At 39.7% G+C, this 15,862-nt stretch overlaps 2 protein-coding genes across 2 annotated transcripts; both read right to left on the bottom strand.

The window, feature by feature from the left end:
* Window positions 1-4,472, bottom strand: lmod1b (leiomodin 1b (smooth muscle)). The gene is made up of 3 exons (XM_062415897.1): window positions 4,069-4,472; window positions 1,041-2,852; window positions 1-956 (listed from the first exon to the last, which is right to left on the bottom strand). Exons 1-3 carry the CDS (start codon window positions 4,351-4,353, stop codon window positions 930-932), a joined length of 2,124 nt encoding a protein of 707 aa, XP_062271881.1. The 5' UTR covers window positions 4,354-4,472; the 3' UTR covers window positions 1-929.
* Window positions 4,473-6,059: 1,587 nt separating this feature from the next.
* On the bottom strand, window positions 6,060-14,534 carry shisa4 (shisa family member 4). The gene is made up of 5 exons (XM_062416056.1): window positions 14,323-14,534; window positions 11,619-11,796; window positions 9,186-9,322; window positions 8,901-9,092; window positions 6,060-7,603 (listed from the first exon to the last, which is right to left on the bottom strand). The coding sequence occupies exons 1-5, from the start codon at window positions 14,417-14,419 to the stop codon at window positions 7,563-7,565; spliced, it is 645 nt and encodes a 214-aa protein (XP_062272040.1). The 5' UTR covers window positions 14,420-14,534; the 3' UTR covers window positions 6,060-7,562.
* Window positions 14,535-15,862: the final 1,328 nt, after the last annotated feature.

Here is a 15,862-nt window from a genome sequence, read left to right as displayed (position 1 = left end):
TTTCCAAATCCCCCCCAAGGTTAAGACATGTAGATGTATTACATAAAAGTTATGTAAGATATTAAAACACCCAGGTTAGAACTATTCTGCACAAATTATATCTTCAGATACAGAAGGACAGCCATTTGCACTTCCTGATTAAAAAAGTATTATGTAATTATTTTCATATTAAAACTCTTCAATCATGCACCAGTATTCCTCTGGGCTGCTTTCCAATCCATTAAAACTCTGCCTGAGATGTCTTGCGATTTGGAAATGAGACACAATCAAAGACCACCGTGACCTTTGTTATTTCTTTACCCAGATAATGTGATTTACTTAAGTCAGGCCGCCATGTTTGTTTATTCCCTGATATTTCCACCATTTCAGAATTCCCAGTTTGAGCAGATTTACAACTGATGAGTACGGAGTGGATTCCCTCTCCACAAATAAATAAATGGTCAATTTAATGTCCACTATATCATTGATAGACTTTTGTATATTAAAATTTTATAGTTATTTGATAGTTACTCTTTTTAAAGCTCGCCATACACTCCCAACATTGCTCACATTCAGCTGCATACACAAGCCAACATGTTATATGATCGGCGTCATATTACCTAGTGCAAATAACCAGCAAAGCGTCAATATGAACTGAAGACAAACAACCACAAACTCAACGCTCTCTCTGCAGTCAGCTAATAGAGACCCCTACGATACTCATTCTCCACAGAGTCCCTTTGGTCCAGTGTTTGAGGGGAGAACTCATAGTGAGGGCTTGTCATCCAACCAATGGGCATCTCATGTTTCATCTTCGTCCGAACGTCCCACAGCGCAGCACTTTGACTGCGTCTGAGGGGATTGTAGAGTTTATCTCCTTAAAAACCTGTGGTGAGATGTCTGTTCTCCCTCTTTCATCTTTTTTTCACTTTATATTCCAACAGGTAATGTTACTGCAACCACTTTGGCACCGGTACCTGTTGGGGAGGTAAGAATAAAATGTAAGTATGCCTGAATGAACAGTGGATGAGGAAATATATCCAGAAATGCAGCTTACATACCTTCTTGAGTTGTTGCTTGTCGCTTCCTCTGATTGAGGCGAGCAGTTGGTCCCTTGAGTTCTTACTAGCACCTGGGCTTTTTCCATCCGTCTTCCTCTGCGACACCGGAGTCAGAGAATTCCTCAAGTTGTCCATATTCAGCATTGGAGGCGGAGGAGGTGGCGGTCCACCCCCAGGAGGAGGTGGAGGTGGTGGTGGAGTAGGACCTCCAGCTCCTCTTTTGGGAGTCAGCTTTGGTGAAGGTATGGGTGAGGGTATGGGAGAAGGTTTGGGTGAGCTTTTCCGAGATCCTCCTCCACCTATCTTCGGCACCTCCAGTGTTCCCTTCTTCTCCCCGTTGGCCTGGGCCTGCTTCTGCTCCTGCAGGCGTTTCTGTCTCTGCCGGTCCATGTTGCGACTCAGTATGTTTGTCGTGGTCATTCTGGGCCCGGCTAACTCAAAGTGGTAGCCCAGTTTCAGCAAGGTGGTGTTTTCTTTGAGAATCTTGGTCATCTCCATCTCGGTTTTCCCGCCACAGATGTGACGCTGGTTGTGGAAACGGAGCTCGGTTAGCACAGCGTTGTGTTGCAGGGACTGAATGAGAGCCAGGATGCCCTTGCCAGTGAGAAGGTTGGAGTCAAGGTTGACACTGGTGATAGTCTTGTTGCTGCGCAGCATGCCCGCGATGGCGTAAGCCACGTGGTCGTCCGCTCGACAGTTCGCCAAAGCAAAGTTCTTAACATGAGTATTCTTGCGCAAAGCCTCTGCGAACTCCATGAGCGTTTTCGTCTTGATGACCTCCGAGTTGTTCACATTGAGCTCAGTCAGTGAGGGGTCGTTGCTTCGAACCTGCTCCATCAGCTCGTCAAACATGCTAGAGTCTTCATCTTCCTCTTCCTCTTTCTTGCTGTTTGGAGTGTTTTTGGCCACACAGTTTCCGAGTTTCTCTTTTTCTTCAGCTTTTTTAACTTTTCCTTTCCCATCCTCTTTTTCAGTTTTCTCTTCTACTTTCTTCTCTGTGGTGATCTTCTTGTCCTTCTCTTTCACGTGGTCACTGTGGTTAACCAACTCTTCTCTGTCTGTTCTCTTTTCAGCCTTGTCACGTTTCACCTTCGCGTCACCCTTCACGGATGGTTGTCGCTCGAGTTTGACTTCAGGCTTCACGGATGATTGTCGCTCAAGTTTGACTTCAGGCTTCACTGATGGTTGTCGCTCGAGTTTGACTTCAGGCTTGGGTTTATCTTCAGCTTTTTTCTCATCTGCTTTTGGTTTCTTCTCCTCTGGTTTACTCTCCTGAGCCTGGGTTTCTTGTGCTTTGTTCTGCTTCTCCAACATTTTAGAGACGAGTCCTTGTGTCCTGAAATTCTCTGATCTTCTCTCTTTTTCCTTGCCTACGTCCTTTTCACTTTTTTCTCGTAGCTTTGAGATAATGTCTTTGGTTTTGCTTTCATCTTTTCTCCTGCAGTCCTCTTTTGTCTCCCTCTCTTTGCTGTCGTCTTTTTTGTCCTGTAACTTGGAGATCATATCCTTTGTTTTGCTACCTGTGCTCTCCCTATCTCTTAGCTTATTGTCCTCACGTTTGAATTTTTCGCTGGTCCCCTCTTTCACATCACTCTCTCTGCTCTCCTGCTTCCTGAATCTACTTGAAAGCCGACTTCGCTCCTCTTTCAAACTGTCAGGACCTTTGCTGTCTTTGTCGTCTACCTTGGTATCTTTTTCATTTAGCAGGCTAGCTTGTCTTCGTAACCCTACTTTCACATCATCGTTCCCCTCCTGGCTCAGGCCCATCTTCCTCAAGTACTCCTGCTTCCGGCTCTCCTTCTTTTGGTCACTCTGTAGGAGGACAAATATGAGTGTGATATTGAATATATCAGCTTTTTTTGTTGGGAAGTACAGCTATATATATGCCAGTATCAAAAGCAAACAATAGAGTTATTTTAATCAAACTTTCTTGTGCAGAAGAAAAAGTAGTGTCATAAACCAAAATAAATCAGAGCAAAAGGCTGCTGTTTTGCAGAATTTAAAGACCTTTTCAAAGTCTCATAATTTTGAATTTATATTTGATGTACAGTAAATACATTATAAAGTGAAGCAGAACCTACTCTTACAGTCATACAGTATATATTGCAAGATATGTACCATATGATATAACACTTAACCAAGCTAATACTTGAGCAAATACTGTATTCCTTGACTGTAAAACATCTCTCCATCCATCTGCCCACCGTAAACACACACAGCCTCTCGGACACAATATGGCATGTGTGTTTACAGTCGGCAAAAGGACAAGGAGCCATTTTTTATAGCACAGGGATACTTTTGCAGCGAGTAGCTTGGTAAGTGTTTGATTTGTGTGTCTCAATCTGTTTTGCTGTGTGAGGCCGTGGCCCTGGCAGATGTATCCTTAAAAGGCAGTGAGCGTAGGAGCAATCAACCAAGGAATTCCATCAGGCCGGGATTAAGAAGCTCTGCAGGGCCGCAGCTCCATCGACTGAAGTGCCTCCCCTTTAAATACACAAACTGCTAGAAATCTGGCTCCCTGACACTCAGCCAGGGAGGGCACTGTGACAAATATGTATAGACCAGTAACTTTTCAAGCATGTCACAGCAATAGTAGACATGCCTGCATGTTTCTCTGCTTGTGAGAGGAGGATTAAAGAATGTGAAATGGATGTAAGCAAGCAAGTCTCAGAAGGGAAAACAGTATTTTTCCTGGCATACAAGCTAACTCCTGGGACGACTATTTATGAGCTGATGGTCTTGGGGTACAGGGGGTCGAGTTGGCCAATTGTAATGAAAAACAGCACACAAAGCTATTATTAGAATACATTGGGACAGTGGGTGTTATGTAATGCTGATTTTATAAACTCCTCTGATTTTTATCTGTAGTCTTTTTTTCTTATTAAAAGCTGCTGGAAGGAGCTCAAAAATAAACATTTTAAGACAGTGAGGGGTCTTAAAAACATGCAGATTGTACTTCAAGTTCACAGAACACTCATGGGTGCCACTGCCAGTAAAGCAGAATCAGTTTAAGGATTCAGGATCATACCTCAATGGACTGTTCCCTCTGACTGAGCCTCTTTTTTGTGTCACTCTCCCGTTGAGAGTCCCGTTTAGCATCCTGGACATTGTTGCTCGTTGGTGGCTGCGCAGACTGGCTCTCCCCTTGGACGATGACCTTCCCTTCATCTGGGTTGTCTGGCACTTTCATCATGTCCTTCTCCAGCTCCTCTACCTCCTCAGGGGAGAGGGTGGACAGCAGGTTGTCCAGGTCTGGGTCCTCGCTGACCTGACGACCTGTACGGGTCAGGCCTCTCATTTTTCTCCTGGACATAGTTGCCTAAAAATCTGGGGTAACGGCTACACCCGTGGAGAAGAACAGAAGAATTTGATTTCTTTGGAGGTGCTAATGGTGTTAGTACACTGTATTCCTTTATTGAAAATCAGATTATTCTGTAACTTCTCTCCTATGGCAAGAGGTTGAATATTCCCATAAACCAAAGCTGATGTCCTGCTGTCCTGCCACGTCCTGCTCACCAAAAAGCCACCAGAGGCATCAATCCTGGTGCAAAGAGGCTCAGGCTCTTGCAGTGAGGGGTACCAGTGACTAACTGCAAGAGGCTCAAATCATCAAAGTGGACTGTGAGGCTGGGACATTCTTCGAAATCCTGTGAAAGTGCATGTCCATATTTAGTTCAGGGTGCACACTCCTTTAAAGGTAATGGGAAGGGCTGAAGTTTACAGAGATGCCCAAGCAGAGTTACACAGACTTCCTATTACACAATTCATATTTATATTGAGACCACTTCCTGATTAGTTATTCCGTAATGTTTCTAATTTTAAGTGGGGTGGGGGTTGGATTAAAACATATCTTTCTGCTTTTGCAGCAGCTCAATGTTAATTATTTGTTAAAAGTAAGATTCAGAGCTCAGTTTATATGTGTAGTAAAATGAAAGGGTGTTATAGTCTTGAGGCTGTGCTAAATGTCTAGTAAAATAATAATAATTACAATAAGAGTATAAAACAACTTAGAAAAATATAAATACATGTATAATGTTTGTGTGTATATGTGCAGGTGAGTTGTACAAATTTTCAATATATAAAAATGTAAAATGTACATGTTGCAGTTGCAAAGCAAACTATACAATCAAATGTTACACAGGCTTAAGTGCAAATATGTCATGTTAATATTTTATGGGCATGAATTCATTTGAACATATTTAACTTTCTCTGGAGGTAAATATGGACATCTAGTGGTCAAAATGATGTCAATACACACTTTTAGGAAAAATCTGTCCCCATTAAAAGAAATACAATAAAAGACACAGCAGACAAATCTGTTTTTACATTCCAAAGTTAAATTTTATGTTAATAGAAATAAAAACTTTTCACTCACTTTATATTACAATGTCATACCATCCATATGACAACAGACAAAAAAAGAAGCCATATCTAGACAAGTTATTTTCGCAATTGATGTCAGTTTCATTAAACACACTCATGGAGTTGGTCAGAAGCACAAATTGACAGAAACGTTTTTTGAACAAGTTTATGTCAAACTACATGAAAAGCATCTTACAAAGAAAACTCCAGTAATCTCTTTGTGCTTTACAAAGGCTCAACAAATCATTTATGCTGTAAACTCTGGGGGGAATACCTCTCGTCTGATTCACTGCATGGTTCTGCAGTGAGACGAGATACAGCAAAGTCTGGAGGAAAGGTTTGAGAAAGCCCAGGCTTCTCCGAACAGCATGACAGAGCGGGTTTGTTGTGTTTTTAATTATGTGCCTCATTTGACATTTAGGATTAGACGTTCAATACCTTAACAATTACATCAACACCCTGTCTTAAAAAGGGCGCAGCGCTGTGACTTTCTGGCCCAGATGCTAAACTAGACCCAGTGACAGATAAATATACAGGTTACAGGCTCTGACCTCACTAGAGCTGAAATCTGGAAGTGAAAATTTAAAGGAATAGTTCAACATTTTGGGAAATACATATACATATATAGTTAGAAGACAAGATCAATGGCGCTCTCACTTCTGTGCTGTAAATATAACCTTTATATTTACCATCTAACTAACTCTTGGCAAGAAAACAACTAAGAATATCTCCCAAAATGTCCCAGCTATTCCTTCATGGAGAGGTCAATAATAGAGGTCAACCAGATCAACTTTTTGAACGGTAGTGATTTTTGGCTTTGTAGCTTCTCCAGAAGGTGAGAAGAACCCGTTCACAGTAAAAGGTGACCTCAATAATAATAATAAATACCAAATGGAAAGATGCCAAAATGTTTAAAACATCATATCTTATGTTACAATAACATTACAGGTTTAAAATAACTTGTTACAATATCATAAAATATTCAGCTGAAGAACAGATTTACAAAATATTTTTTTAAATAGTTAATCTCTTTTTTTCCTTCTCCTCCTCTCTTCACGGTTAATTATTGTAAGGCGGGACATTTTGTTTTAATCCAGCAGCATGACCTGCAGTTCCCCTGACCTGATATGTTACAAGAAATAAAACATTTAACATGGATTTCACTGTAAAAACATCCTATCTGGCATGTTAATCAGGATTAATCTAGAGATAAATTTTTAATTTGTATAAAGAAGAAGGAAAATAAGCAGGAGAAGACAGATGTTTGGGTAGCATGCTGATGTTGGGATGTTACATTAGAATAACGCAGCTAATGCACAACCTTGAAGCAAGGAGTCGAGTCAGACATGAAAAAGAAGAGTCAAAGAGGCGACTAAAGGCTTCTTGCAGAGGATTAGAAGTACCGAAAAATCCACTGAGCCATCTAAGTGATGTAAAGGCAGCTTCACACTGCCTACGATCCAGACACATCACCTTAGCTTTGAATCAAACATGCCTCCCTTTAGCCTCCACCACATTACAAAAGAAACATCTAATACAGATAAAAGACATCATGTAATCATATTGGGAGAATGTGGGTCGAGATGACCTGGAATGTGTCCTTAGGCAGTAATCAATTTATTCAAATTTAACGAAAGTGGGGAAGTATTTTTTTCCCTTTAATAAATAAAGAGGGAGTCAATGAACATTTTTGTAAATCCCTTCTGACTCCTCTTTTACACAATAATGAGCCCTGTCTTCAGGTGACGCCCAGTCACTGAGGTGAGCGCGTCAGAGCAGCAGAGTGTCGTGACGGCAGCCGGATACCTCCTCACTTTGGGGATGTGTGACACCCTCTGTGAAACTCGCTGGGAGCGATCAGGCGTCAGGTTGCAGAACACAATGTGACTTATGTAAATCCTCCAGAAAAGTAGGACAACGTTGTAAATAAACATAAAAATAAAACCCTTAAAGTGCCTCCTGTTAGCTTTTACAGGCGAACCACTGCTAGTCAAACTGTAGCATTTATTAGTGTGTATGAGTGTGTATGTGAGAGAGAGTGGGGCTGCCGTCTCCTTTTCAAACAGTCATTTCCCTCTGTTGCCGTTGTTTCCCACTGTGTATGCGCGTATGTCTGTGTGTGTGTGGGTGTATGTGCGTGCACGTGTGTAGACGAGCCCATCAATGACCAGGATACTGAGGTGGAGAGTAAGGTGGAGGGGCTGAAAAATAAAATAGAAAGTCTTCAGTATATTTAAAGGATTCTGATAACAATCAATATCTATGAAACCACAAAAGAAGCCTACAAAGGGTATTTTTTAAAGTTATGGGCTAACAGTTTATTGGCCATCATGGTTTGATTTGAAGTTCAAGTGTAAAGACTACTACAAATAGTGACTGAACTCACCCACAACAGATGTTTTAAATAAAAAAACAAAAAACAAATGTAACACAAATTTGAACTAGCAAACTTACAGAAGCTTAATATAATTCAACTATTGTTTATCTATAGCTTCCATTATAACTAATCAGTTGTTTTATAGTATGGTGAGGAAGTATTCAGAGTCTCAGAAATATTATCATAAATTATAACTGCATCAATAAAAGTCAGTGGAAAAGTTGTACTGGGACAAGTTTCTATAACAAGCAACCGAGGAGTGGCGACAATTTCCATCTCAAGTAAACCAAGATAAAATGTCAAATGTGCGTTTGTCTAATCCAAGTCAAAGTAACTTAATAGCACAATGCAGAGTGTGTATACTGTCATATATGTCAAGATATGTAAACTACCACAGACAATGTGACCCTGATGTAAATATCTTCTTTTTTTTTTTTTAAATATCACAACGGTTTGTTTTCCCTCCTGCCGACTGGAAAGAAGTAAAGGAGCAGCTGCTGATCAAGCAGGATCCTGAACAGCTTCTTCCAACAAGCTTTAAGGCTTTTAAACAGACGGTGCCCCCTCCACACACACACGCATGCACACACACATACACACATACACACAGACTTTACTCTACTTGCACTGAGTGGAGCTAATTAGAAACAATATCTCCTTTCTTTCTGAGTATGCAAATGACAATAAATACATTTTAAATCTTGAATCTTAAAAAAGAATGATTATTGACGTGAGGGTGGTGTACGTTTCAAAGTTATATGCAGCCTGTTCTTATGTTATAGTGTGTGACCTGGGGTCGTGGAATGATGAAATGTGTAGACTGCACTGTTTGTAGTATCTACCGTTTAATAAAATGAAAATAAATGAAAATATATTAGCTAATAAGCAGCTAAAACACCTGAAGTTTGAACCATTATCCCCTGCTGGATTTCAAATCCAAAGGATGATATATCATGAACAGATCCACTTAATTAAGTAGTTACTAATTGGCCGTGTGAGTGAAGTGAAAGATTTCCAAAAACATATGTCATTAATAAAATATGTTTCTCAAACACAACTTACCAACATAATTTAGACTTAATTTCATGGCAAGAAATCTTTACAGCACTCTTTGACCTTACCCTGGCTGTATGCAGGATCCATCAGGTGTGGATGATACGGTCCGGGCTGCATCATTGGGTACTGTGGAGGCATACCTGGATACTGCGGTGCCATTGGATAACCTGCATGTGGATACTCAGAGGGTCCTAATGGCTTTCCATAAGCGTCATACATGGGCTCCACTGGGTAGCTGGCCATGGGGATCTGTTGGGCTGAGGGTCAGAAAAAAAACCAGACTGTTGTGAAGAGAAACTGTAATCGTATGTCTATGTGGACAAACTTGAGGAAACAGGTAAAGGTTTTACCCTCATAAGGTGTCCTGCCCCTCTGCTGCCTTCTCTGGTAGAGGTAACAACAGGAGCACATGAAGCAACAGACCATGGTCGCAATGATGGCCACAAACAGGAGAACGGAGGAGGCGATGCCGGCTAAAGTCGTCGGGCTGAGAGGAGAGAACGAAGAGAGGAGAGGATTTAAGTTACAAAGCTTTCCTGTTCTTACGTTGATCATCCAGCCTCATGTTGTCACCTCTCCACATCTCCCTAATTGTGACTCACTTTAGAGAAGATTAAAGTAGAGAATGGCTGTGATGTGAAGCGAGGAGACGCTATTGATTCACTCGTGCTGTTTAAGCACAGACTGACCCTGAAATCCCACCTGAATCCAGCATCACGCAGCACACGCAGCATCTCTCCCTCTACCACACTCAAAAATCTCATAGTCTCAGCAAAGCGACAAAGCCTCTCGGTTTCATCTCAGCCTCTGCCGCCCACTGATCCGATCTCCCATCGGGCTCAATAAGCAGCAAGTTGTCTGCTCGTTACTGTACAGTGATGGATGGTTTCCAGTGTGGCTGCTGCTGTGGAGGAGATCTGCCATGTTGCAGCCTCTCAGGTATAAGCTTACCTCTTGCAGCATTATCACCTTCCCTCACAGGGGACTCGCTGGTGTTAATCACCACCGAGCGCACAAATAGTTGATGTGATAGAACAACTAATGAGACACTGTGGGGACCAAAGCAGAGTCATTTGGGAGCGTCTTGACTTTTGCCATAAAATGTGTTAGATTGCACAACGATGGTGGAAAACATTTTCTTAATCTGTTTATACAACGCCCAGAAAATGTTGTCCCTACTATATTTAAATCACCTTGTACATGACGTTATCTCCATAATCCAAATACCATCATGAGATAAAACTGTTTCATGTTTACAAAGACAATATTATCACTGCTAACATTAACAAGTCACTTTGACCCACCATTCTTATTTAATTATTTATTACACCTTCTTAATATCCTCACTTTATTTGTGATTATTAGTATTTATATATGGTGTGTGTTGTACCTTACTGTTTTTTTTAATGCTTTTTCATGTATATAATAAATGCTAATAGTGTACAAAGTATTATAGTTTTTTAAAGGTTATTTATATTCTATATCTGTACTCTTTTTCTACTGTGACATTGAAGTTTCACCATGTAGGATAAATAAAGTTTATTTTTGTTTACATGATAAACAATTTGGATTTTTGGATTGTGGACACAATAAAACAAATTCATCATAGTTCATCATAATAAATAAAACTTTTAGTCAAGTAAATCAAAAAATGTGTTGAGATTTAAAATAAATTATCAATTTATAAATAGTTTTCCTGCTAAACTTGGATTTAATTTGTCACAGTATATGTGTCAAAATAATCCCAACTCAACTCCCATTTATTAGCTTTTTTGAGGGCTTTCATCTCCCTCTCCTCTCCTGGTTTTCATCTGCAAATGGAGCTAGCTCGCAGCTATACAAGATCCAGTTATTACAAGTGACGTGATGACGCAGGAGCCCGGCTCCACTCACTGATGAAGACCATGAGATGCAGTTGAAAATTTCAATAAAGCTTGTAAGTGGACCTTGAGAGTTCATATTATTTTGTCAATTATATATTATTATTATTATTATTATTATTATATACTATTTTACGAGGATCAATCACTTCAGACACGTTACATATAATCTGAAACATAAATGATCTAATTAACAGTATATGTTTTGCAATATATTTGGAATTTAATGTTTCTATATTTCACAATATTTCCTTTTTTCTGTGATCATTTGCCTCAAACATTTTTTCCCCAATCCAAACTACCAGTAATAGTTTTGCCTATAAAACATCAGAAAATAGGAGGAAAATGACACAGCCTGAGCTCAAAGTGACCTCTTCAAACTGACCTCTTGCCCAAAACGTCTACAACCTAAAACAGATTTAATTTACAACTAAACAAGAGAAAGCATCAAATCCTCGCATTGGAGAAGCTCACACATGAGAACATTTTTGTTTGATAATTTACTTTAACGATTCATTGATTATCGATGTTGCAGATTCATTTTCTGTTAATCAACATATCCATTATTTCCCTGATTATTTCAGTTCCAGTAAAATGCTAAAAAGAAAAAGTCCCTACAGCACATCAAATAAGCATTTAAATACATTATTTATATTTAACCAAGTAGTATAGTGAGTGTAGAATATGCCATGTATGTTTAGATTTATGTTCACAGGTGTGTATGGACCAAATATCTTTTATACAGACATCAGAGTATTCGTCTGCTTCATGGAAATCAAAGATAAACGATCCTGCAGTGATAGCCTTGAATTATGAATACAAACACTGACTCCTGGTGTTAAGTAGATAAATAAATAAGTCATTAAATTACAAAAAAACAACAAACCCTGCTGCTGCCCCCACCTGAACTGGAAGAGCATGCAGCGTTTCTGCTCCCGCTCTGTGATCATCTTGAAGGCGTCCAGACAGCAGTAGCGCCGGTGGCAGTTCCCGCAGCAGAACGTGATGAGAGGGCAGTCGAAGCCGTTGTGCCAGGTGCCGTTTTTATCCACGTACCACAAACAGTCCTCATTCCCGCTGACTGCAAAGAGCAAAAAACAAAGTGTGAGGCGGGGTTGACGTGATGATCAGAGAGGGCAATGAGAAGAAAAGAAGCAGAGAAAGAGAGAGAGAGAAAGAATGAAGGAAAGCAGCACGTTGGGGTTCTGCGTCTTTGCTATGAGATTCGTTTTCTTTATTCGTGTTTCTCAACTCTTACAGACATGCCGTTGTTTTATGTTTCGTCACACGTTTTCACAGCGAGATGTTTTTTTGACTGTTCATGTACGGTTAGCTACTTTGTTCTGTCTTCGAGACAAAAACAAATATTTAATTTGAACGTGTATGGACTCTTTCTTTCTTCACGTCTTTCATATTGCAGGCCAAACACAGTCGTGATGTATTATTCAGCGACTCCCCGTGGCAGAAGGTTGAAAACTGATGAGGGCTCAAGACAGATATCTAATATATCTATCATTTAGAGGACTTATCTGAAATAAAAAAAACAGTGTAACCAATATACGTTTAATAATTATTAGTTAAAATGTCATTTATTTTTGCTATTAGTTGCCTGTTTGGTCTGTAAAACATCAGGCAGCAACAGTAGAAAAAGAGTTTCTACAGCACGAGGTGACATCAACTAATTTCTAGTTTTGTCTGATTAACAAAACAAAACCCCAAAAATTCAATTTACTGTAAAAGGGACACAGAAAAGGCAGCAAATGATCACATGTGAACACATGGTAGCATCAAATGTTTAACACTCATGCTTAAAGACTGACCTCAACAATCCAATTCATTACTATCAAAATAGTTTCATCTTCTGAAGGCTGCCCTTTGAGTAATTTGAATATTTTCTGTCACTGTAAACTAAAATCTAATCATCACATGAACATGTGGACTCTTTCTAAAAAGCCACACAAAAAAAGTAGAGTAATAATACCTAAAACTGGAGACCGAGAAAGATATGCTGTTTTTTTTTTTTTATAAGTATAAACACATATAAACCCCTAAACTTAGGTGTAGGGAATCTGTATAATTCTGTTTCCCACAATGTTGGATTTAAGACCCACGAAATTACAGCCTGGTCACACCACCTTTTACATTAAATATGGGTTTTTCCCTCAGAGTATCTTGAACTATACAATCTGAGTGAATACTGTGTGTAAATAAAACATAATTAAAGTCAGAAAGCTGCTTTTTCTTGTTTAACTGAGGACTTTTTTATTATATTAAACTAAGGAAAGCTCCATTAAAGGACGTCTGCAGGACAGCGTTTAGTCAGGATCTTTTTAGACTTGGCTCCTAACCCTCTTAAGACTAATTTTGGATGATGACCTTTGAGGTTTGCTGGGATCCACAATACTCACCCTGCACATATTATTCTTGACTGTTATTATTTCTAAGTTAAGTTGTTTACACTGCTGCATACAACAGTCAGGTGTCCATATGAACACTGAAAGAGGGTTTATCCTCACTGTAATTATTCTTCCTGTTCAAACTGGTTATTAAAGGATCTACTTCAAATATGCTTTCATTGTTAGTGATGGAGGCCAAAATCCACAATGTGTTCACACAGTCATTGTTTGCAAAAAAAGCATTTAAAAGGTTCATCTGGAGCTTATATGAGGCTTCAGCAGTCTGAGTTAGTCATATCATGAGGATATCTGACACATTTACAGTCTTTTTAGCATCAGATTCCCGCTTTGTGTTTCCTCTAGTGTGAGCTGTAGAGGAACGGGGTAAAAATATTGTAACATTGAAAGATATCTACTTGATTTGACTCATTTGGACGACTGAAGCTTCTTATTAGCTTCAGATAAACTTAAATACATTAATGCACAGAAGGAGACTTGTGGATTTTGGTCCTCCATCACATACATTGTAAGTGCATTATGAAGGGATCTGCTAATAGTCAGTATGAACAGGATAATAAAATTACAAAACCTGTATTGGTGTTCATTTGGATGCCTGACTGTTGCATTAAGACTGTGAACTTATCCTTTAAAACTAATTAAGACTAAAACTAGTTTGTCCCAAAGTTATCTAGCCTTTTAACTGTTAAATAACGACTGAATTAATGCACTGGGACAACAACTGTAAACTGAGATGATATAATATTGAACTTTATATATTACCAATGTTGCTATGATGATTTCTGCAAACTTAGTGCTAAAATATCAACAAAACAGACGCTATTATCACATAAATGACAGGATAAAGGCTTGAATTACATGAGCTGGTGCTGCTGAACTATTGCATGCAAGCAACTCATTTATTTTCCTATTTAAACAAACATTTTAAAAAACAAAACATTTTAAACAAATATAAAACCAGTCAGACCGGCTCACAGAGAGAACAGACAGAGACCGGTGGTTTTAATTACAGGCCTGAAATAAACATCGAGGTTAAAGAGAGATCACACAGGTAAACAGCCCGAAAGCAGCGTGAGATCATACTGCAGGGACTGGCTGAGTCTGCTGTTGCACATCAATAATGTTTGTGCAATTAAAAAAGCAGGGCTACTGTTATCTAGCGGAGCGGCCTGGATGCAGAGCCTTAATCTTACCCGGAGATGAGCAGAGGACGACGGCAAGGAGCCACAAAGCCGAGGCGATAACAGACATGTTTCCCGCCGCAGACTTCATCACCAGCATCATCCTCATCTGAAATATGAAAGCCGGGGACAGTGAGACAGAGCGGCAGTGCACGGACAATACTGTGACTAACGCTGGTTGTCAAACATTATCCTGTGCTCGGGAGACGGGACGGGACCGACGCTCCGTTATTTATCCGTAGAAATGACACATCGAGCCTGTGACGCCGTTCACCCGGGACGAGCAGGGTGAGGCGTTCACGTACCGCCGCAAACGTCAGAATTAACATATGGATTCACAATGGATTTTTGTTGTTGTTGTTGTATTTTAAAGTCTGTCTTGAAGTAACAGTCAAGAGCCCAAATTAACATTAATATATTTTTTTTCTTGCTGTAGTCATTCCTCTTCTTCATACTGACTATTAGAAGATCCCTTTATAATTCACTTATAATGTCAGTGATGAGGGCCATAATCCACAAGCATCCTTCTGTGCAAAAATGTGTTTTAAAGTTTATCTGAAGCTAATTATGAAACTTTGGGGTTAGGACTATGTTCCCACATTTCTAAGAAATGTTCCTCCCATCAAAATTTGGCCCTATGTTTCTACATTCCCACAGCACAGGCATGGCCATTCTCTAATGCACATAACGTGTTGTTGTGTTTTCATCTATGAAAATGCTTGAAAGACAGATGGAATTCTTTATTTTATTATGAAAATGAGGGAACATAGGGCTGTGGGAACATAAGGTTGTGGGAACATAGAGCTGTGGGAACATAGGGCTGAGGGAACATAGCGCTGTGGGAACATAGGGCCCAGGGAACATAGCGCTGTGGGAACGTAGAGCTGTGGGAACATAGGGCTGTGGGAACATAGAGCTGTGGGAACATAGCGCTGTGGGAACATAGAGCTGTGGGAACATGGGGCTGAGGGAACATAGGGCTGAGGGAACAGACACGCTTCCAAAGCTTCAATCGTCCAAATGAGTTGCTTACATGCAATAGTCCAGCAGCACCAGCTCATGTAATTCAAGGCTTTATCCTGTCATTTATGTGATAATAGTGTCTTTTTTGTTGATATTTTAGTTCGCAGAAATCATCGTGGGAACATTGGTAAGATATATAAAGTTCAACATGATATCAACTCAGTTTACATTGTAGTTGTTGTCCCAGTGCATTTATTCAATCGTTATTTAACAAGTTAAAAGTCTAGAAAGCTTTGGGACAAACTAGTTTTAAAGGATAAGTTCACAGTCTTAAAGCAACAGTCAGGCATCCAAATGAACAACAATACAGTTTTTTAATGTCATTATCCTGTTCATACTGACTATTAGCAGATCCCTTCATAATGTATTTGATATATAAGTGATGGAGGACCAAAATCCACAGCCCTCCTTCTGTGCATAAATGTATTTTAAAGTTTATCTGAAGCTAATAAGAAGCTTCAGTCGTCCAAATGAGTCAAATCAAGTAGATATCTTTCAACATTATTCTTACAATATTATTAGTGCCAAC

This window comes from Scomber scombrus, chromosome 3, assembly GCF_963691925.1.
Source record: "Scomber scombrus chromosome 3, fScoSco1.1, whole genome shotgun sequence".
NCBI lineage: Eukaryota > Metazoa > Chordata > Actinopteri > Scombriformes > Scombridae > Scomber > Scomber scombrus.
This window is presented reverse-complemented; position numbering and strand designations above follow the sequence as displayed.